Source organism: Artemia sp. Qi Xiang Cuo, chromosome 6, assembly GCF_049724085.1.
Source record: "Artemia sp. Qi Xiang Cuo chromosome 6, ASM4972408v1, whole genome shotgun sequence".
NCBI lineage: Eukaryota > Metazoa > Arthropoda > Branchiopoda > Anostraca > Artemiidae > Artemia > Artemia sp. Qi Xiang Cuo.
In genome coordinates, this window is record NC_142799.1 from 28,292,436 (window position 1) to 28,316,720 (window position 24,285).

General features: G+C 34.6%; 1 protein-coding gene across 2 annotated transcripts in view; it reads right to left on the reverse strand.

Moving 5' to 3' along the window:
* Positions 1 to 24,285, reverse strand: part of LOC148951075 (uncharacterized) — a 102,372-nt gene that overhangs the window by 47,515 nt on the left and 30,572 nt on the right. The window contains exons 5-10 of one of the 2 annotated variants that reach the window (XM_089090616.1): positions 21,309 to 21,735; positions 18,321 to 18,537; positions 15,522 to 15,665; positions 13,059 to 13,183; positions 7,910 to 8,112; positions 1,825 to 1,943 (exon numbers count right to left, since the gene is read on the reverse strand). In XM_089090616.1, the coding sequence (XP_088946742.1) occupies positions 1,825 to 1,943; positions 7,910 to 8,112; positions 13,059 to 13,183; positions 15,522 to 15,665; positions 18,321 to 18,537; positions 21,309 to 21,734 (1,234 nt within the window). In that variant the 5' untranslated portion in view covers position 21,735. Of the gene's footprint in view, positions 1 to 1,671; positions 1,944 to 7,909; positions 8,113 to 13,058; positions 13,184 to 15,521; positions 15,666 to 18,320; positions 18,538 to 21,308; positions 21,736 to 24,285 lie in introns of both variants that reach the window. The other variant, XM_089090615.1, reaches the window with a different exon arrangement.

Consider the following 24,285-nt stretch of genomic DNA (forward strand, 5'->3'; position numbering starts at 1 on the left):
ATTGTTATCACCATTTTAATATTTTAAATGTTGGGCAGTTGAGGGAATATCAGACCGGTATTTTTGTGAATCAGTGTTTAAATAAATTAGCACCTAATTATTTTTGTGATGTTTTATCATTGAATTCTGCGTACCATTCTTATGATACAAGGAATTCGGCGGACCTAGTACATGAGACAACACACTGCTAGATCTAATTTTGTATTTAGGCATGTGGGTGTTTCGGTATAGAATAGTCTTCCGGGAAGCACTAGGATGGCTGAGAGTGTGTCCTCTTTTAAAAATAGGTTAAAGAATTTCTTAATGAATAGGGATGGGTGAGGGGGGCTGTATTCTGTCTTGTGTAAGTATTGGTTCGCGGTTCCCATGAGGTTTATTTCTTATTTATTTATATGACTGCATTTTTTTTTTCAATATATATGTGAGTAAGTTTTTTTCAATATATATATGAGTGAGTAAAACAGTGAGTCCTGCCACAGACAAATCTGTATAGATTTTCACCTGGTAGGTCTGTTTGATATGTTTTTTTGTGAATATTGATATTTAATAAAAATGAATTTCCTCTCCTTCATCAGCAGAACCTATTCTAGGCATTTCAGCCTTTCTCTTATTATGGCCATAGAAAGCGGGATTGAACCATATATTTCGCATAGTTTACTGTTTGAAATAGGGTCAATCAGAAGTCAAGCAGGGTTGTGTTCTATCCTCCTTTATATAGATCATTTTTATGGATTTTGTCTTAAGGAGCACAAGAAAGACAATGGGAGAACACGGAATCAAATGGGGAGGAAAAACTTTCCTGTACTTAAATTATACAGATGATTTAAGTATCCTAGATGAAAGTGTGAGCAAAATAAATGAAGCTTTAGAGGTTTTGCGAGTTCAGGGTGCTAGAATAGGTTTGAAAATAAATGTTAAGAAGACTAAGTCACTATGGCTAGGAATAAGTGAAAATGAAAAGGTGATGTTGGGTACCGAAGAGACTGATCAGGTGGACAGCTTCACTTACCTTGGTAGTACTATTAGTAAAGATGGTGGGAGCAGTGAAGATATTAAAAGTAGAATAGCCAAGGCTCAGGGTGTTTTTTCACAGTTAAAAAAAGGTTGGAAGAACAGGAAGACAAGTCTGCTAACCAAGATTAGAATATTAATAGCTACAGTGATGACAGTGGTAAAATATGGTTCTGAAGCATGGGCACTCCAAAAAGCGGTTGAAGATTGGATAGATGTATTACAGAAAAATTTCATATGGATTGTTTTGGGTGCACGGCTGACAGGCTGTATTTGAAATAGTAAGATGTGCAAAAAAAGTGCGCCTAGCTCGCTTACAAGGGCCGTAATTAAAAAAAGGTCTAGAAGGCAAGGACACTTCTTGTTGATGAAGGATGACAGATTGCTAAGATTGCCCTTTTCGGCCAACCGTCTAGGGCTAAACGGAAAGAAGGTCGTCCGCGGTTGGGTTGGGCGGATGTCGTAAAGAGAGATTTAAGGGAAATGGGAGCTTCCTGGGAAGGCGTAAAGAGGAAGGCTTTGAATAGTTTAGGATGGAGGAGGAACGTGCGTAGCTGTGTTGGCCTCAGGCGGCTTGGTGCCGCGGTGAGTTGTTAGTAGTAGTAGTATTAAAGTATAGAAAATATTAATCTTATCTGAATGAATGTGGTCAGAATTTACCTTGATAGAGCGGTACAGACATTAGAGGTATCGGAGCAGGCATTAGAGGTCTCGGAGCAGACATTAGAGGTATCGGAGCAGACATTAAAGGTATCGGAGCAGACATTAGAGGTATCGGAGCAGACATTAGAGGGATCGGAGCTGGATTCTGACCTTGCTCATTATGTTCATCTTTCTTTTTACGACGGATGCCAAATTTTCGCTGCAACTCCTTTACATCAATTCCTTCTTCAAAGGGATCTGGCAGCTCATCAAATATAGTTTGGTCTTCCCTAGAATTACAATTTGGGCCATAAAAAAAACTTTTATTTTTCTTGCAGGGTTTACTGTTCATTTATCATATGAAGAGAGAGAGAGAGAGAGAGAGAGAGAGAGAGAGACAGAGAGAGAGAGAGAGAGAGAGAGAGAGAGAGAGAGAGAGAGAGAGAGAGAGAGAATGTCCTTTTTTTTGTGGGGGGGAGCATTTGGATTTCAAATCTTAGACGGCCCTCGGCTATTCAATGGATTTTGTATTGGCCCTGGTCCTTTTTCCTAGGGTATGAACAAAGAAAGTTGGACTTTACTTTTTTTGGTTCCTTGTTCAAAAATTCAAATGACCTGCTTTTTATGTTGTTACCCATTTTAATTTTCTTCTGTTGGTTTATTTATGCATTTTTTATTTTTATCAGGTCTTGGTAAATTATCTTCTAGTTGCTAAGAAGTCATCTTCGAATCTTGACAGTTATCTATCGCACTAAGCCTGGCTGAATGCATATAGATGCAATATAATTCTTAAACTTTTTTCATGAAATATTTGACTTTAATTTAATGTTCTTAAATAGAAAAATCACATGAACTAGTTGTAATATTTTGCCAAAACATTTATTTCAGAATCCATCTATAATATGATGTAGGTAAACTAAATGACTTGGTTTTCTATATCCAGTAGGTTTAATCCTGATGAGCTGTATGGGTTCCAAGACCGTATCCGGGGGGGAGGGGGGTCCATGTTTGACCCCCCCCCCCAAAAAAAAAAAAATCCTGACTCTTAAAAATGAAAAAAAAATGCATATAAACAAACTTTGATGCGTTTTTAAACTTTGATATGGTTAAACCAGACCCAAAGTAAAATCCTGGATGCCCCCTTGATGGGAACCATTATATCTAGAGACAAAACCTAGATTTTAAGGTGTGCGTGTAACTGAAACACCGTGTAACTTAACCCCTGTAACTCAACCACCGCGTAACTGAACCCTGAGGCAACTGAACCCCATCTAACTAAACACTCGTGCAACTGAACCACTGAACTCAGTTTTTCAGTAGTATAAAAATATGAGGCAATATCATTGGGTAAAACACAAGTTAGAATTTTACATGTTCAACCTTGTTGGAATTGTTTGTTTTTTAAAGTCATGATATAAACGCCTGTCAAGATCATTCATAAAAAAGCTTTGTATTATTTTTGAAAAAAAAAGAAGATCCGATGTCATAAACCATTAAACCTGATTTTATTAATCTTTTTTTTTTTCAAATGAATCAGACCTTTCTGGACTTTAAGTAGTAAACATGTGTTTAAAATATTTGACCTTTGTCAATCTAGATAACGAATTTTGATCAGATGTCTTTGAGGAGATTGCAGCTAAAAAGGACATGGGAGGGTGATTGGTTGCACTTTCAACTTTTTTTTCAATATTTCTTCAACATGCCCAGAAAGTTTAAACTCCATACCCTCAGGTTTATACCCTCGGCTGGTGTCGATACATTGCAGCTACGTTGTTTTGTAAAATTGGATGCACAAAGTACCTCTTGATTCAGTCAAATATGCTCTTAAACATCTTCCAAATGACGGCTGATATAATCAGACATCGTAGATAATGCTGGTATTTCCTTTTCACAACCAATAAAGGAAGAAACGTCTTTTGATTGTGTTTGGCATTCTTCTTGACATTTCCCTAAGGTTTGACCTTAATGCTCTATGCTTTTTCTTATTTATAGGATCAAACATGCCCTCTCTCCCTGATAAAAAAAAACACCTTGTATATTAACAATAGGTGACTTGCATAACTTACAGCCCTTGGACCTGGGGATAGGGGTTGTGAGCCCTGGAGGCATAGTTATTTAACTTTTGATCTGTTTTAAATAAATGGTCATCTCAAAATAATCAATCGGATGTATTTGGGGAAAAAACAGGGCGGGGTGGAAGCCCTTCGATCACTTTAACTCTTAAAGAGTGCACTGTAACTTTTGATTTGCAATCGAATGAGCACCTCCCCCGCCCCCCCCCAGTTCATACAAAAATCTTTTCCATAAAACCTTATTTTTTAACATTGAGTAACTAGCTTACTTACAGCCTTTGCTGGTGGGGTTGTTAACCCCAGAGGCATGGTTATTTGACCTTTAGACTATTTTGGAAAAACATTTTTTTTTGATCGGATCCGTGTGGGGGAAAATGATGGTTAAGAGGGAGAGGCTGATTGTCCTCTGACTACCTTTGATTCCTCAAAAATGAACGTGAAATTTCAATTTCCAATCGAATGAGCTTCCTCCGAAGTTTTTACGACCATTTCGTCTATAAAATCCTTAAACCTTAACAATGGATAACTTGCAACACCCTACAGCCGTTGCCCCGAGAACTGTGGGGTTTTTGTTAATCACGTTTATTAATCATATTTTATTGTTCGATTGGAAATTGAAAGTTTTAGTGCCCTTTTTAAAATTAAAAAGTAATTGGAGGACAATCAGCCTTCCCCCCCCCCCCCCCAGGAACACACCTCCTGTGGAAAATACATCCAGGACTTACCACCTCGCGGAAAATACCCCCTCCCCTGGAAAATACCTCCCCGCGAAACCCCCCCCCCGGAAAATACCCCTTGCGGTTGGTTGGTATCCAATCCCTTTCGACTTATAGAAAAAGACTAGAACTGCCTGGGTACTATAACTAATTTCAACCTCCATCCTCCTCTCGTCTCTCCCCTAGAGCTAACTCTGTATTTATTCCATGGCTCAATGAGAGTTAAGATGTTTTGGCACTAAAATGCACCCTTTGAGGTATCTCCCTCTCTCCCAAGCTATGAACAATTAAATAAAAAAAACAAGTTTTTTCAACTGAAAGTAAGGAGCAGCATTAAAACTTAAAACGAACGGATATTATTCTGTATATGAAAGGGGCTGTCCTCTCCTCAACACCTCGTTCTTTACGCTACATTTTTTTTATTGTTTTAAAAAATAAAATTGTGAGACAAAGTCAAACTTTAGCGTAAAGGGCGAGGCGTTGAGGAGGGGATAGCGCCTTTCATATACGGAATAATTTCTGTTCGTTTTAGGTTTTAATGTCGCTCCTTACTTTTAATTAAAAAAACTTTTTTATTTATTTAATTTCTGAACGTTTTTGAATTAATGCAGCTTTGATTTTGGCTCACCTTGCATGAATAATTAAAACGAAATTTGCATATTAATTTTACTTTTTTTGGCTAAATGACTTTCCCGAAATTTTGTTCTGGCGTAACGTACGAATTAACTTACGTAACGAACTTCCATATTCGTATGTTTCTATTACGTATATTAGGGAGTTCGCAACCTAGTCAATACCTCGCTCTTTACGCTAAAGTTCGAATTTTGTTCGAATCACAAATCCCTGACTCACAAAGGCTGGTTATTTAGAATAGATAGCTCTTTTGAAAGTACTAAAAAACTTTAGCGTAAAGAGCCAGGTATCGACTAAGGGGCGAACCCCCTCATATACGTAATACTTTCTGTTCGTTTTAAGTTTTAATGTTGCTCCTTACTTTCAGTTGAAAAAGTTTCTTTTTTTTATTTAATTTCTGATCATTTTTTAAATAATGTTGGTAAATCCGGCACCCCCTTCACAGAAATGTCCCTTCCCCAAAGGAAACATTCTCCATAGAAGGATCATCCCCGTAATTTTTCGCTTGGGAGTTTCCTGAAGGGGGGGGGAGTCTAGAGGATTTTCCATGAGAAGAACATTTTTGCCCGGAGGGGGGGGCCAGACTTACACATAAATTTCTCTTTTCCTCTTTCCTTAGCACTTCTGAGCTAAACTAAAAAATAATAGAACCCAATTATAAAATATTCCAATTTGGAAAACAACATTTTCCGCGAGGGGGTATTTTCGAGGGGAGGGTTTTTCCTTGGGAGAGGGGGGGGGAGTAAACACCTAGACCCGTAGACAGTGACAGGGCGAAGGGAAACCCCGTTCACAAGCATAAAAAGGGAGAAATAAATCTTGCTTTAAGAGTTTGTGACGTCCGATTTTCTTTGTTTTTGTGACAACAAAACAGAGCTTTTTGATTAATTTTCTTGACAGTCATTTATATTATGACTTTAAAAATCAAATAATTTCAACAAGGTTGAACATGTAAAGATTTTATCTTGTGTTTTACCCAATGTAAGTAATGTGATTGAGTTGCACGAGAGTTCAGTTATACAAGGGTTCAGTTGCATGGTGGTTCAGTTGCATGGTGGTTCAGTTGCACGGTGGTTCAGTTGCACGGGGGTTCAGTTACACGAGGGTTTAGTTAAATGGGGTTGAGTTGCCCTGGGGTTGAGTTGCACAAATGCTCAGTTAAATGGGGTTGAGTTGCACAAGGGTTCAGTTGCACAGTAGTTCAGTTGCATGGTGGTTCAGCTGCACGGTAGTTCAGCTGCACGGTGGTTCAGTTGCACGGTGGTTCAGTTACAGTGTGGTTGAGTTGCTTGGGGTTCAGTTACATGGTGGTATAGTTGCAATGGAACCAGATTAGAAAATGGTATGTCTCTTTTTTGATTGGCACAGCCACTGTTCCTTCAATTCGATTCTAAAACTTGGTGGAACAAATATCAAACTGACATAATTCAGTGGTTCTCTAACTATGAGCAGCGACTCAGTCAGGAGCCGCGGTAAGGTCATAAGGGCGACAAAAATTATTTTATTAAACAATTCGGCAATTCTGCTGGAATTCATAATTCTCAGAAAATCTTCAAAAAAAGATTTTAGCTTTCAGAAAAAAAAGAACTACAGGAATGAAAAACAAATATTATTGAAGATAGTACTTTCCCCTTGTTGCACCAGTTTGTACCGTCTAATGAAATTATTTGTCTTAGAATATGAAATCTCTTTCCGAAGGTCACCTACTTTTTGAACCATCAAATGGTTAAAAAAAAATTTTAAGCAGATTTTATTGGTAGATTGCATTGTATTAAAGACCTATTGTCTACACTAGCCAACGTTCCATCTTAATTCATTACTTTAGAACAAAAATTTCTTATTCAAGATTAACTTATTTAAAACAGCTTTCATAGTATTGGCAAAAGCCTCAACTAAATTACGCTATCTTTTGCAACGCCGGAAAAAAGGGAAAAAAACTAAACATAGACATGACATTTGTATAAAACGGAATAGTAGAATCGATAAAGCAATTCGTTCTGCATCTTATTGGCTCGAGCTTGTTCGTGTGTCGAGTATTTGCTTTGGGGGGGGGGGGCAATAAGAGAGAGACCACAACGTATTGTGTTGCTTAAGCGGGCATAGGCTACGATAAATTATTGTTATTATTCAATTTTTTTTTTTTTTTTTTTAGCTTCAAAGTACTTTGTGAATCTGTAGTTTCTTCAGCTTCATGCGTAATCAATTCATCGTTACATACATGGACATTAAACTAAAATCTCACGGAATTTGTTTTTATAATATATATATAAACGAATATAATGACAAATGTATATTCCTACGGTAATTTAAAAGGTTCATTCTTTCTCAAACTAAATCACTAGCTCATTACCACAAACTTATTGCCCTCAAGCAATTGGTCCATTTCTGTCTCCATTACATAATTTGGTTAACGGTACTAATATTTTCTGTTTCTTTTTTTTTCTTCAAAAAAAACGTTATGCCAACTTACCTTTGATATCATCCCTTTGACGTAAAAAAAACTTTCGTTAAATTTAAGGGCCTATGGAACCCTCAATAGTTCGAAAACAAGAAAAGATGAATCCAAAAAAAAAACGTTGGTCAATATTAACAACAAAAAAGGAAGAAATTTAAATCTAAAAATTTCCCAAAATCTGTAAAAATTTACAGTTTGTACCTTGACACCAGTTCAATCACTGCAACCAAGATTAGGACCCACTCAATGGAATGCTCATTAAATTATTAACGGGGAGGGGTTATATTTGTTATAAAGGCACGAAATATGCTTGCAGATATCACTTCAAGCAGAACTACCCTCAGATGGTAAGGTCTTAACACTCAAAAAGACAAACTTACTTGACATCCTCATCTGCTTTTATTTTTTCAGCTAAAGTTCTTCTATTTGTATCATAAGTATCTTTAGTGATAACAGTGGGATGTTTACGCCCTAACTTCTTTTCAATAACAGTGGCTACTAATTCCAGAACTTCGTAAGCTTGAGGTTTCCAATCTTTGCTATCTTTCTCGAATTTCTTCGCCACGTCTGGATAATGTCTCTCCTGAAAAAAAAAAACATTTTGCCATACTAAACTCAGAACCAGACCTTTTGTCCGAAACCATCAACAATGTTTGTTGGTGGAATGCCGTTGATCAACAAAATTGTTCAAATGACGAATAGCCGGTTTTCAGCCAACAATGGCTCGTTTTTACTCCCCATGACAATTAAAACTTTATTTATCAAATAGATTAAAGTGGTGAATTTTTAAACTGAAAAACACATTTAAAAATGAATATGACTAAAACAATTTTAAAAAACATGAGGAAATTTCTTTTGTTTTGAATTTTTTTTTGGAAAAAAATTGATTTGAAACTTTTAGGAAAGCCTGTTGATGAAATTCGTTATTTTAATATATTTCTCCCGTTCTAAAAAAAAAAAAAAAAAAAACACAGTTTTCTGCAGTTTTATTGAAAACCAGAAAAACAGTACCAACAATAAACGAGGAAAAATTAAGCCAGAGAAAAAAAAAAACAGAAAATAATGGAAATATTTCGGCTGAGACTTACACTCAACCGTCGTCGGTGCAAAAAGGAAAATAAATGTTTAAGTAGCTTATCTTCGCATTTTTTTTTTCTTTTGGTTTCCATGGGTTGAAATGTATGCTCATTTATTTTTTTCTACATTTTTTCTTCAGTCATGTTTACCAACTGTTGTCTTAAGAGCTTGAAATGGAAATAAAAGGAGAAATCAAGTTTAACTCCTTAAATCCCACTTATAGAAAACTCCTTATAGAAAAAAAGATTCTATGTAATCAAAAACATATATTAATTTAAAAGCATCCTAAATACAATGGGAAGCATACAAAAGCGGAAAGCTGTTCTAATGCCGAGAAGAAAACACAACATGACATCTAAGGTTTGTCGATTTTGTTCCTTTTTTTAGCTACCTGTAAAATGGTGCCGAAAAATGGGGACAGAAGTTCAAGATATAAAAATTCTGTTGCCTGTAGTGCTGCAAGATTACAGGCAGCCTCCTTGACCTGACAAGATTTTGTCTACTTCGTCTACTTTGTGTAGACTGAAATTGACTTAAAATAAGTTTTGAAAGCAAAGAAAGTGATGATTAATTATGAAGCTTAAATCCTAAAAAGTCACAGATTAATTATTCAATTTTCCCTCAAGTCAACTAACGCAACACTATCAGCAGCGCTACTAGTTTTAAAATAGCTATCTTCCGGTGTTAGATCACCACAGAGCCAACTCTTAGAAGTTCCCCATACTCTCTGAATTATCCTAAGCCTGTATCTGGTCACAGCAACATACTAGCTGTAAAAAAAAATCCAGCATTGCGAGGAAATACTATTGTTTGACCGATATACCTTTTTAAACCGTCTTTGCTGACCTTCAAGGGAGTGATGACATGAAAGTTCTTTTAATTTCGTTTTCATTCTTCCGTTGCATAATTTGTAATTGTGACGTGTTTCTGTATTGTTTTCAAATAAATTTGAGTCTTTAATCTGGAACTAATTAGCCATCCGACAGAAAAAATGCGGCAGATGCCATCACAGAGCATTACAAGGACGGAAATCCTTAACTTGCACCAAATTACAATTTACGGTAGTTTCCTGGAATTAGTTTTTTCCCGTTGACGCTTCGTGTGTATCATTAATCTTCCAAGAGTTAAGGACGCGGAAGGGAGCCTTGCTCTTCGTTACTAGTACCCGTACCCGTGCTCTAGAATAAGCTATACCAACACATACTACAACATCCATGGGAATTCAAGTATGTTTTTTTCTTGAAGAGGGGAAATGCATTATAATGGCAAAAAGCTAAATTTTGCCCCAAAAATATAGATTCTCACAAACTTAACGTGCTATTTTTGTCGGAAGACTCATTAGACTGAGCTTAAATGGAAATACCTCTCCTAGTAGTGTGTTGGCAAGCATTCCAGAAGAGGTTTATATGACTCGTTCTGATCCATCACATTCACTACACCGTCAGAGCAAACTAAAGTTTTCTAGTGTGAATGGATATGAGTGCCTTAGATACGAGTTAGTTAATGAGTTATTTTATTAAAAAAAAAACATTATAGATTTTTTTTCGATTCAGGGGGCGCAAAAACACATAAAATTATTGGACAAAAAAGAAGAAAACAATCTTCCGCGCATTTTTATTTTAGAATTAGGAAAATTTTAACAACATGATAGTATAGGATTTAGGTTAAGTTCATAAGGAAAGTTGTATTATTTGGAGAAAAGTAAAAAAAAGATACAAGAGATCGAGAAGGCCAAACAAAAAAAAAGAATACTGTAGTCTTTGAAATATATAGTTGATCATAGTCTTTGAGTTAAATATAGTTGATCATATTTTATTACCAATTCTGCTAAAGCTTGCATTTGCTATGGTCCTGTGGCTCCTTTGCAATATATTTTATCAACATCATAAACTGAATACAAAATCTCAATACAAAAGAGTATCAAGCAATTAGTTTCCTAGGAGTTAGGGCTAAAACTCTGATGAGAAAATTGCTACTTTCTCAAACTTTATATAGGTTATCTTGTTTCAACAGTTAAAGGCACTTAAATTGTTTTTCCTCTGTTTTTTTTTAGTTTTTTCTTTTCAAAGAGCTCTCAATGCCCTGTCGTATTGCTGAAAATTCCTTTGAAGAGAATACTTGAAACAACGTACCACTTATAAATTGAGAAATAGACAATGTACAGCTAAAGAAAGCCTTTTCATTTGCACCTAGTCTTGAGAACTGCAAAATTAGGGACATTGAGTCAATGTCATGCGGTAGCTTTTAATCATTTTCCGAGTCCCAGCCTTACTGTCTTGTCGGCTGATCGAGTTAAAGACAAAAGATCCATTGGTGAATTCTCCCATGGGACTAGCCATTGTCGAGAGCTATTGAGAATCTGTGGTAAGACTACGAAATTTGATTGAAACGATAATGAAATTTTACGTCTCTTTTGTCAGCAAGCTTGCCAATCAAAGCAGATAGAAACACACGGAACTCCGAAAGCTACCAAATTGCTGAAATGGTTTTTTATTTGAGCAAATTTTTAGTGTTTATCTAGCAGGTGTGCTAGAAAGTTTTTAGGGACTGCCTTTTCCTGAGCCTTAAAAAGAAAATTCTGCTCTGTTTAATTGGAAAAAAAAATTCACAGTTCCTGATGACGCAAGTTTCATTAAAATTGAATCTATCTCCAGCACAAAATAAGAGAAATTAAATAGTTTTTCTATTTAAGTAGTTTTTCTAGAAATTAAAGATTTTCGGGAAATTTAGAGTCGGCATTCAGTTTTCTGTCCTTTATTTGGATCTACTATCTAAGTTATAAAATTTATGGCAAAGACCCAGTCAATTCTAAATTGTTTAGCCACGAAAACTAATAAAATTTATAAGGGACAAGATAGGCTGAAGGCACCGCATGGCCTCAAGCACTTAGAACAATCGAAAGTGATTTCGTATTTCAACAAGGAGAAAAAATAGAATCAATATGAAAAGAAAACAATAATCCAGAGTATATTCGCTGGATTTTAGACAGTCGACATAAGTGTGAAAGGAAAGAAACATAAATATTACAATTCAAAATGAGATGCTAGAGAGCACTGCAATTACACTGTTAGGTATGGTTCTGAAACTATTGTTCTGGACTTGGAAAAGTTACCAAGATAGATGTTTTCAAGAGGAATTGTCGTAGAAAAGTTTCAGAAACTCGTCTAAGAAACAGTATATTTAACAACAATCTGCACAGAAAATACAATTCGGCCCTATTAGATTTACAATGAAAGCAAGTTAATCGGTGAAGTCAAATTTTACAGAAAAAAGATAATCGGTTACCAGAAATTTCATGTTTAGTATTCAAACTGAAGTCTAATGAAAAACAAGTGAACCACAACTATCGTGCAAAAAGGTTCTAAGAAAAGATTTAGACGAAGTAGGAACATTTTGGGAGGTTGTAAAGTGAGGCTTTGAATAAGTTTGGGTGAAGGGGCGAGTGCGCGTGTGTTAATCTAAAACGGCTTAGTGCTGCGATGAGTAACTAGTAGTACATAAATACATCATATACAGAACAGCACACATCAGATATGTGCATAAAAATATATAAGATACACAAATACAGTTCAGTACATTATACTGAGTCGAGTAGCACAGAACAGCTCAAACGACTTAGTTCTGCGATGAATTTTAAGTGAGAGCAACAAAAACATACCGTAGATAGAGCAGCACATATTATATATACATATACACATATCAGATATGTGTATATACACATAACAGATACACATATAAAAAGCAGCAAATAATAAAGAGTAGAGTAACACAGAGCAACTGAAATGGCTTAGTGTTGCGATGAGTCATTAGTAAGAGCAGTAGTTAAAACATAGTCATAATATTTTAAACTTAAAAAAAAAATCTAAAACTACATTACTCATAAAAGCAACAGGGACATTGTTCATGACAGATGTTTCATATGAAATGGACGTATTGAACGTTTAAGCGACTCCATGGATCCAAAGATCCCATATTGTGTGGTAAAAGACACAATGGGAAATACTGAATGAAATGACTTAAATCTTTAGAAATAAGATACGACATTGTTTCAACCAAATTTAATATAAATCAACTTCAGGTCATGAAAATCGACTAGACCATTATAATTCACATTTAAAATGATTAACAAACGAAATTTTCTTTTTGTTCCTATCAATCTGCTGAGTCAACTTATTTAAGCAGAATCTCAAAAAAAAAGAAAGCAGAACCCTTTAAAAAACACACGGTTCGAATTTCCCAGGAAAAATGTCGGAGCATTTAGATGGGAACAGATTATTGAACTGGAATACAAGCTAAGTTAAAGGTGGCATAAAGTGACCCTTCCCCCATAATTCAGTACAGAGAGCATGAGAGAAAGAGGGACAGAAAGAAAGAAGAGACATGCAGAGAAAGAGGGAAGGGAAGAAAAGGAAGAGGGGAAAGGAGAAACACAGAGATAGAAAGAAACGTTACCAAAAACTTTTTCCTGTGGGGTGTTCCTTTAATATGAGCTACCATCGACTTGAAAGTTCCAGATTTGTCACACAATAGGCAGTGCACAAAATCCTTATCCTTGACATCAATAACATATTCAAGACCTGTAAAACAAAAACTGAATAGATACAAATATTTAGCCACTTTCTCGGATATAAACTAAGATAAGTCGTCACCTTTCACTGTATTGCGAAAAAACACTATTATCCTCTTTTGGACAGGTCTTTTGGACATTTTTTTCCTCTTTTGTTTTTTTCTTCTTCATTTTTTTTTGCGATCGGAGACTATAGATCAGTAACGGTAACAGATAAAAATTCGAAACTTTTTTGGGGGCAAGGGTATCATGAAGCGCAGTCGAAAACTCCCTTTGAGGCTTAAAAATTTTTTAGTAGTTTTCTAGAGAATATCAAACTGATTTTTTTATACTACTTAATAATATAAAAAGTAACAAAATTAAGCCGTTCTAGCTCCTACAGCTACATTCTTAAGAACGTTTCTTAAAATAAATATGTCAAGATTCAATAATCGCGAGGAAAAAAATTGCGACATAAACATACTTTAACTGTGTTAGGGGGAGGAGGGCTAAGTCCCAGGGTCTTGCCATTATATGGGGCAAATATATGCACAACAGACTTGACTTCACCTAGACATAAAATTTCAATGGTTCTCCTAATTCAGTTGTCATTTCTAGTAAGCCTCCCAACGGTTCTCCTAATCTAGTAAGTCATTTCTAGTAAGCCTTTCGACGTTCATTCATCTATCTAGTAAGTGTAACAATTATCAAGTGTAGTAGTAGTTATTTTTTAATGGAATATTTGGACATTTCGAGGCCATTTTCTACGGTCTGAGGCAAGTATGCAGGAAAAATTATGATTTTTACCATGAATTTGAATTAACATGAATTTAATCAGTGAATTCAACAGGACAATTTGAAAAAAAAAAATTCAACAAATGCCAGCTGGGTCCTGATTTAAAAAAAAAAAAAAAAGTCCTGATTTGGAGGTCTTTAAAACATTCAAGACCATTTGCCAAAATATCTATGAACAATCAGGAGTAGAAAAGCAGCAATAGCCGCATATAAAAATATATATATGTATATATATATATATATATATATATATATATATATATATATATATATATATATATATATATATATATATATAATTGGTGGAAATAACACTCCAAAGTATAACAGAGTGCCTAAGACACTCCAACTATATAAACAAAAATACCCAGACTAAACAATCCTTCCGTTCTTCAATTTAGTAAAATTATCAAAAACCAAGCAAGAAATATTTCCTTACTGTACTTTCATTTGGGAGATCCACCTGGTATTTTTAAGACCACTCCCGGAATGATCCTTTAACAGTCATGAGTTGAAAGAGGTGCATCGCGAGACTTTGCATTATAATTATGATGTGTGGGGGTGGTTCAAATCCAATAACCTCGTAATTGTGCAGAACGAAGTTTGTGCAAGATCGATTTCAAAAAGGTATAATAATCCTACCGTTCAATGTAGTATAGTTAGCATATTCCCTCTATATATGTAAATAGAATGTTTGTGTGCGTGTGAGTGTGTGTGCTATCATATAGAACAATAGTCATTTAGGAATATTTACTAAATAGTCAATGGATGGTGATGAATTAAAAAAAGGCCAAACATCTCAACATTTCCGAAGTCGAGGATAAGGGAAGGAGTTGTTACGGGCCCAGGGGTCCCACTTTTGGCGGTCATGTTTCCAGCCTGGAAGTCAAACAATGTTTGTCAAATCTATATGTAATATGTTTTAGACTTTCAAATCACAATATTAGTAATGAAAAGCCTCCAAAAACCTCTCTTTTTTAGGTTATGTGCTTCATTACAAAATAAAGATATTTAAGCAGTACTGTTCTAAAAAAAAAAAAAAAAAAAAAAAAAAAAAACCCCACCGGACACGCTTGATGCGATGCAGTAAGGCATAAAATTGGTCGACTTTTTGGCATCTATAGTATAAAAATTTCCATAAGCTTCAGGCTATTCAGTTTTGAGGCATTAACCCAGGATATGCTTTCAAGGGCGCCCACATAAATTCTCCAAGGCATGGGGGGGGGAGGAAACCAACAATAATTTTGCTGGGGATGGAATAAAATTGCAAAGCTTTCCTTTTTTCAACACTTTGCTTCTACAAGCTAATTTATACATTTGTCTTCTTTTTTTTTTGGGGGGGGGGGGGCTAAAGCTGAAGAAGAATATGCCCACTTTCTTCACTTTTGAAGAGCAAATATTCCAGGCAAGCCATTTTTCTGAGAGGATATAGGGCTTATCACTTTTATCACGAGGTTTGCCAGTTGAAGATTGTTAATGGCTTGAAGGTTTGCTAAAAATTTGTGAGCAAGGGTACTTTCTAAAAACTACAAGTTTTTAATATTTAACATAGCAGAAAGAGAGTTATTTCTCACCAACAAGGATGAATTCTTTCATCTGGAACAAATCAGTCGGCTCTTTTGTCTTTTCTTTTTTTTTGGGCTTGGGCGGAGTCTCAGGAGCATCTTGTTCTGTCACTTGGCCTATGACAGAGAACTCGTAATCTTTGTCCAAACGAGCTAGAAAAAAAATTTAGAAACAACTAACAACAAAAACAACTTTTACTTATCGCAATCACAAATATCTAATTTACAATTTAGGGTGAAAAGGATTTTATATGCAATCGAGTAAATAAAAAAAGAGATTGATCTCCACCAGTACACCAGTAATGAAAAGATGGGGTAGTTTCCCACAACTGGGCACTATAAATTTAAATTTGGCTTAAGAAACAGCGAACTGAACTTCTTTTTGGCATCTATAGTATAAAAATTTCCATAAGCTTCAGGCTATTCAGTTTTGAGGCATTAACCCAGGATATGCTTTCAAGGGCGCCCACATATATATATATATATATATATATATATATATATATATATATATATATATATATATATATATATGTGTGTGTGTGTAATATATAAAATCAGTGAAAAATCCAGAATCCTCCGAATTCCAAGGAGGAAGGAAAAATCAGACATCCCCCCCCTCCAAAAAAAGAAAATAATATTTCCTGGCCCAAAAAAGAACGTGACTAAGAGTTTCACACGTTCACATAAGAAACAAAACAAAGCCATTAAGCCTTTAATTTAAGTCTTCAGCGACAGCCTTTTCTAAGAATTTTTTTATATAATTCTAAAGAATTTTTTTTCAGAATTATGAAACTAAAATAGCTACTGACAGAGCCTGTCGGAAAACAGATATAAAAGAAAAAAAACCTTAAACACCTTGTTAGGACAGAAACCCACAGATTAGATAAAAAAGAAATGTTCGCTTGGATTCAGGCTTGCAACACCACGAGATTATTTTCAGGTCGGTGATTGGCTGAGAGTTACGAAAAGCAATTAGGTAAAATGAGGCATCTTTATTTCGGTAAGTGAAGCGTAAATTTGTGTCAGGCATTTTTTTGGATAGAGGCACCAATTTTACACTTTTTTTTCAATATCATGGCCAATTTTTCTTTCGTTTAGGACACCACAAAATAAGCCCAAAGAAGATCTGAGCCGAATGAACAACAATTTCCTCAGACATGAGTAGGGCTAACGTCCAATATTCTTTCTAAAGAGAAGAAGTTCATTTTCGCTTTACTGAGAACAATTGATATCATGATCATTTCACCAACAAAAAAGGAAGGAAATCACCATAATGAATAAGATTACTGAGGAGGACTAGTAAATGTAGATCGACAGTTTAATATTATGGATATTCTTTCCTGAAAGTCTCGCCAATTTTGGATTTATTATTGTTTTTTTGCATGTTTAAGTTTAGGTCGTATGAATTTTGGCTTTATTTTTGTTTCTGTTAAATTCTGTGTTCTCATTCATAGTGATTCCTGGTCATTTCCTGTCCAATATTTCATATAAGCTGGTTCTTGTTTGTTTCAAGTCTTGAATTCGCTCTTTTCAAGCAAACGACTATATAAGAAATGATTAAAAGAAAGTATTAGCTTCCCAATGAGCCCTTGCTCATCTTTTTAGTATTTTCTTGTCACTTACAATCCCTGCTAAAAAGAAAAAAAAATAAGAAAAAAGATTTGTGATCCCATTTTAGTGCTGTGTAAGCAAATATATGATTTTCTTTAAGTTTAAGTTGGAGGTGAAACCTTTAGGTTTCAGATATGAGAATTTCAATGTGCCAACATAGAGTAAAAATGTAGAATATACCAATCCACTAGCGTTTTCAATGTTTTCAAGCTCTTTTTAGAAATTCCCGCCGATTTATTTTCGTCTTCACTTCTTGCCTTAAAATGGAGAATAGTTGCCATTTCTCAGTCCGTGTCCAAATGGCGACTCTTTTAAATTTTAAAATTTGTTTAAGAAAACATTTTTAAACTTTCGGTTATAATGGAACAAGGTTCGCTCTTTAATGTATGTGCACTACTGCACAAACCATGTTTAACTAATCTATCATATAAAATAGAAAATCAGTAGTAAAATTAATAGTTCTACCTAAGTTATCTACCTCAATTGTGCATCATTTTCGATGCTAGAAATTTAAATTTAAAAAAAGCTTCAAATTAAAGAGGAATTCAAATTCGAATTTTTCCCTTTCCCTTCGTAAGTCACATCTATCCATTGTACTTCCACTGATTCGAACTACTTTTTCCAAGCGTTCCCCAGTTTATCTACTGGTTTAGCATAGCTACTAAGCTATGAAATTGACTTACCCCTGCTTTTTCATGTGAGAAGAATTTTCTCATTTTATACAAATCTGGTTCTTTAAACTGGAGTAAAATTTCCGTATTTTGATCTTTGTCCGTATTTTTATTTTTGTTCGTAAATCTTTTCCGCTTTTTGTTATGTACTGATGTATAAATCTATTTTATATTAGGAGTTAGTTTTGTTCATTTGTAATGTTGCTGTATTGAAGCACCCTACAAGGTCAACTTTTGGGGCTGCAATAGCCGCCGTATTTGTTTTCTTTTTCGTTGGTTATATTGTTGCATTAGAATTAGATTTTGTAGTATTAAATAAATGAATTGAAATATGTCAAAATGTGTACTCATATGTTTAAAAGTACAGAAGGTCTTCCTCTCCCATAATTCAGCATAGAGATAAAAGAGAAAAAAGGAAATTGAGAGATATTCAGAGAGAAAAAGGGGGTTCGTAAAACAAGCTACATAGGGATTTAACTACCGACAAAAACCTGGCTGTATTTTCGTTTCCAGTACTACTAACCTTTGAGATTGCTGTCCACATTGGCTCCTCCGAGCAAGGCCTTTGCATGCTTGTGGCCCTTTCTATGCACATGTAAGCTAACAATGCCCGTGACAAATGTATTGCATACATTGCAGGCAATATGCATATCGTTTTCGGTTTTAGAAAATATGGGGTATAGCAAACCATTTCGATGAAGAATTGTATCATTTAGGCGCCAGTCCCTGAATTCTTGGCCCTAAAGAAAAAGAAGTGTAAGAAAAGGCAAAAACATCCTTGTCTCTTTTTTATTTGCTACAAGAGCAAGGCAGCAACCCCCTAATCAACGCCTTAATTTTTTAATTTTTTCGCATGGTGAGCAATGGTCTGCGTTGCGCAGGTAGCGATCTCTTGATTCACTGCCTTCGGCCGTGAGTACAATGCGTGGTTGGGGGCAAATCATCCGACCAACGCTTTGCTTCCTAAAAGTGAATGGCTGTTATTTATTTATTTGCATGCAAAGTACGGAAGCAGAAATATAAGTTTTGAGTTGGACCGTTATCAAAATTATAATACACAGCAAATATTGATTTTGGATTGGTCAAAACCAAAGGATACAGAATGGAATTATACCGATTTTAATAAAAAAATTGAATTTTTGATTCAAGACATAATAAAAACTAACTAATTTACAACTTTTAGAATGTTTTTGCTTGGCATTAAAAAAGTGAAAACCATTTATTTTTTTTCCGTTTTTCTAAGATACTAATGGCTAAACTACATTGACTTTATGTTTCGAGAATATTCTTACAGCCTTACAAAATTGAAGATCAAACGACAGCGTTGATACAAAAATCTGAAGCGTGCTTAATTAATTTATGAATAAGGTAGTTTCGCAAACCACACTGGTCTGCCATAACAAAGAATATAAATTATAGAAATGAAGACTGAAGAAATAATGACAGACAAAGGCCTACCAACTATATACAACATATGACGTAGCTTTATCCCAAGGTACCTAATTGCCTTTGCTTGAAAGAATCTTCTAACAAGTGACTGCCTTAGTCACTTATCTAGCAATAAGCGAGAACATTGTTTTTTGTTAATTGTAGATATTGGTGACTGTCTCGCATTTGAAATTAGGTTTTTGGCTTTAAATTTTAGAATTCTGTTAATTCTGATTTTATCTGTTGCTGTTTTTTTTTCTGTTTTGTTTGGTTTGTTAAGTGTTTTAATCCTCCCAATTTGGGTTTGCATTTGTTTTGCTTTGCGCGTTGTTTGTTTATATCATTTTGTTTTTATCCGATTTGTTTCGTTCACATTTTCGGTCAGAAAATGCGAACGTGCTTCCTTGTAAGTTTCTCCTAAAGCGTTGAAAAAGAGAGGCGGTTGTCCTCCCGAAATATTCGTCTTGCTTCGTCCTGTATTTTCGTTGGCCTTAAAAACTCCATTCCCTGTCTTCGCTTCTTTAATTTGTAAGGCTTCTGAATAGCTCATATCATATACATTTCAGATTTTTATAGCGATTACCTGCTTCAAATGCACTTTCATAACACACGTATGTCCCTACGGCTGAAAGTTCCGTAGATGTCAACCGTGGATATTTGAATAAAAATTGCACAAATAGTACTTACGTTATTTTCAGTATTACTATGATCAATGTTTCCATTTTTATCAGCTCTTTGTGATGCAACAACACGCTTGACACATTCGAAAATCACTAACGTACCCATTCAATATAAAAGCCAGTAATTGCTTCTTAGTTCTAAATAAACTTCCCTATTTCATGGGTTATTTTTTCACACTTCTTTTTTTTTCACGAACAACAAATCGGCGAATAAGACAAATCTGTAATACTGAGGCCCCGAGAAGAAGCTGCAAATTTCTACCACCTAAGGAGACAGTTCACCCTTTTACTATAAACGATCTTTTAACATCTCAGAATTACGATGATAAGACCAGTAGGAGATACCACTTTATAAGTAAAAACAAATAATCCTTGACCACTTCTGTTCCATTACAGTAAAACAGAAGTAGTCAGACCACTGCTTGCGAGTCGAGTCGTGACACAGATCGCACTTGTTGGATATTTTTTTTTTCAGCCAAATACAGAAGCTACTTGGACACACGGTACTATAGGAAGATAATGTCAAACTTCATAAGAATCTAAATGCCTCTTTCCCTAAAATTTTCCGTATTTACAGAAGTTTAAGACTAAGCCATCGTTTTTTGATTCTATAATTATCCGGGTTTGGTTTCCCAGAATCGACTGTGAATCCTTGAAAAGACTCATTTTTAGCCAGAAAAGATTAATTTCAGAACATAACACAAACCCAGCCACCTTCCTTCATCTGACAGAACATTATTATCAGAGGATATTCAAAAAATATTTAAAGGTGTATTACATTTCTTAATGAAAAAAAAATAAAGCTAAGTGTACATTAAACAGACGACACCAACCTTTCAAGTCACGTTCGACACTTTTAAAAAGGGAGTAAACTGCCGAAAGGAGATACGAAATTCAGCAGACACGTATTCGGCCACGGCTTGTAATGGACAATACTTTGAACAACCATAGTCACAATTAGTTTTTTCAGCACATTATGGGAAAGGATTCCCAAGGGAGCCCGTAATTAACTTGGAACACTGCAAACTCGAAAGAGATATAGACTTAAAATAACAAAGACAAAATTTCAAGATGAGTACTAACGTAATTCTAACGTTGTATTGCTTCAATACATTTCTAAAAGGATAGAACTCATAAAAGACAAAATAATCAAAGACAGTTAGTTTGGCCAAAGACCCTAAGTTCGTCAAAAAACAGCTAAAACTCAGTTACCAACTAGAACCATAGTTAATCTGCAACGCTGTAAAACTTGCCTATATAGAATTAAAATTACGGAGATACAATTTCAAGTTGAATATTAACGTATTACCTGAGCCCTAACGTATAACTGCTGTTCAATTATTTCAATCAACTGTTAAATAGAAATAACTCATAAAAGAAAAAATAAGCAGTATAGTACTTACAAGAGAGATCTTCTCATATGGCTTCAAATCCGTGAGTCTCTTAGCTAATTTCCCCGCCGGATTATTTACCAAAGAAGAAGTTGGCATCACATCATCTTCCGATTCTTCAGTATTTGGAGGGCGATATCCCCCTGGCATCAAAGGAGGATCTTGCCCAATTCCTGGAGGACCAGGTGTCATCTGATTGAAATGGTCTTGCTGATGCAACTCATGGGGATTCATGCCAAGCTGAAAAGGAGGCCCAGTTTGAACAGGTGGTCCTGGTTGATACAGTGGTGTTGGGTTATACGTTGCTCCTGGATGAAATGGGGGCCCTCCTTGATGCGGTGGTCCCATTTGGGGGGGACCGTAATAGCCTGGATGTCCAAAACCGGGAGGTCCATAGCCTGGATGTCCAAAACCGGGAGGCCCATGTCCTGGATACATTCTAAAATAACAAGTTTTTTAACAGATTACTTCCGGGATCTCTAGGAAAAAAAACTATCATAAGAAAATACTCGGAGAAGCATTAGTACAAGTTCATAGTTACCACGCTCTGCTGCTACTATGGATGCAAAAAGGTCTAGATCCAAATTCTGTTAAAACCGTATGCAAAAACTAATGGATATACACTAACAAATTAATTTGAATGCAAATTTTTGAGTTCTTCCCCTCTCTGGCGGACTTTTTAAAAAGGTAATACCACAAACACTGGGATCATGGACGCACGCAGATGAGTAAGGGCTAACAAGTCTCAACACCTCCAAGAGAAAACAGCTAAAATAGTTTTCCTAAAATGATACACGATAACTCAATATTCACCCAACTTTAATTTTCAGATTTCTTCATATTTCCATTTTAGAAAATTGATTTTTAAGTATAATTTTTTTGTCTTTTACCCAACCACTTTAACAATTTTCTAATAATTAATATGTAATATTATTTTCTGGTTCGACAAATTCAACGAAAAGTTGATAATATAAAAATTGTGCAACCACCGAGAGTAGCAATCTAGTTTTACAAGCACTAAATTTGTGGGTGCAGTCGTGGGTAAGATGCATTGTTCACCCAACGTAGCCCAAAAATGGATACAAACAAATAACTGATGTTGAAGGCAGTTCGTGATAAAAATTGACAAACATTCAATTTTTCAGTTTTGAAACCCAAATGTTAATGTCCCTAATTTATATCTATTTTATAACATTATCTTAAAATATAATTTTATAACAAATATTGTTTTGCTATCCCATTAGGTGATCGTTATCAGATATTATAGCAGCTACTCCACAATTTATTTTTAGAGGTTCATAGGACTCTCAGAGAAAAATTTACGATTAAAGTACTTTGGTTTTCCGAATTTTCTAATCTCTTTACTTATATGAGCCCTGGTAATTCCATTTTTCACATTTCTGGTTTTAAAAATCTAAATATAAATCATTGTCTTTGTTTCTGTCAGGCCCACAACCAGGATTTTGGTTAGGATATGGTCCAGCTATGTAAGAGATTTTTGTGTATCTTTATATGGTGACTTATAACTAAGTATTACTCATTTGCTATCATTATTACTTGTTTTCTCAGTACTTATTTGTTATTTTTACTATCTATTATTCACTAATTTTAAATTTTATTTATTTAATTGTTTATAAATTTTATATAAATTTATTTTTCTCGAGCTCATCGGTTAGATAAACAATTCTAAAAAAAAATTTCTGGATTTCTTCTATGGTGGTCCCTTTTTCAAATTGTTCGAGGACTCTGACATCAAAAATGAAAAATGAATGTCTTTGTGTAAAACCCGATAAAGCCAAATACTTCCCACATGGGTAACATACCAGTTACAATGCAACACTGTAGGCTTCAGTAAATAAAACACTTTTTGACAAACAATCGTTTAATTTGAATTAGTTTTAGCTTTTATAAATTTCAATGACATGGATTTATTTCCTTTCACTGAACCAGTTTCGATGTATGTCCTTTTTGCCAGTACAGCTTCACTGACATTTGTTGTACCTACTTTCTTTTCACAATTATGTTTAAAGTAGTAAGTAGTTTAAAAGACCCGTCTAAAATTTGCAGATCGTCGCAATGAAATAACCGCTCTTCAATTCATTTTAAAGCATCTGGACAGGACTCAGCCAGCGTTTTTCTGAAATGACCACAATAATTTTCCGCCTAAACATTTATTGGGCCCCCTCCCCGCGTTCATTAATTCATTAACGTGTAAAAAATATACTAGAACGTCTACATATTTCTCGGTCCAATCTCTATAGATCAGAGTTAATCTGTTCTTTTTGTCAAAACTGAAATAATGGATGGCAATTTTTAGAATTTCGTTAAAAACGAATCTGAAGGTCGAATATATATATATATATATATATATATATATATATATATATATATATATATATATATATATATATATATATATATATATATATATATATATATATATATATATATATATATATATATATATATATATACCTCTAGAGACAAGAGCCAACCTCTTTTACAGAATTAATGGAGCGCATAATTAAAAAAAAGTTTTGCCAAAAGAAAAACGAAGGTCAAATTAAAGCGCCGGTTATTTTACGTGTTTTTCGATAATAAAACATTTCCGAAAAAAATCACACACATATACACACACACACACACACATATATATATATATATATATATATATATATATATATATATATATATATATATATATATATATATATATATATATATATATATATATATATATATATATATATATATATATATATATATATATATATGTGTGTGTGTGTGTGTGTGTGTGTTTGTATGTGTATATGTATACAATATGAGGGTAGAAGCTAAATGTTTGAAGTAAGATACAAAATATTCTTCTTCAGAATAACCTCATAATGCTGTGAAATGCTATATTTTTCTTTTTAAGGGATAAATTTCCCCTCAGAAGATAGCTATTGATTAGGTCCAACTCACTGACATTTATATTAATTTTGAAAAC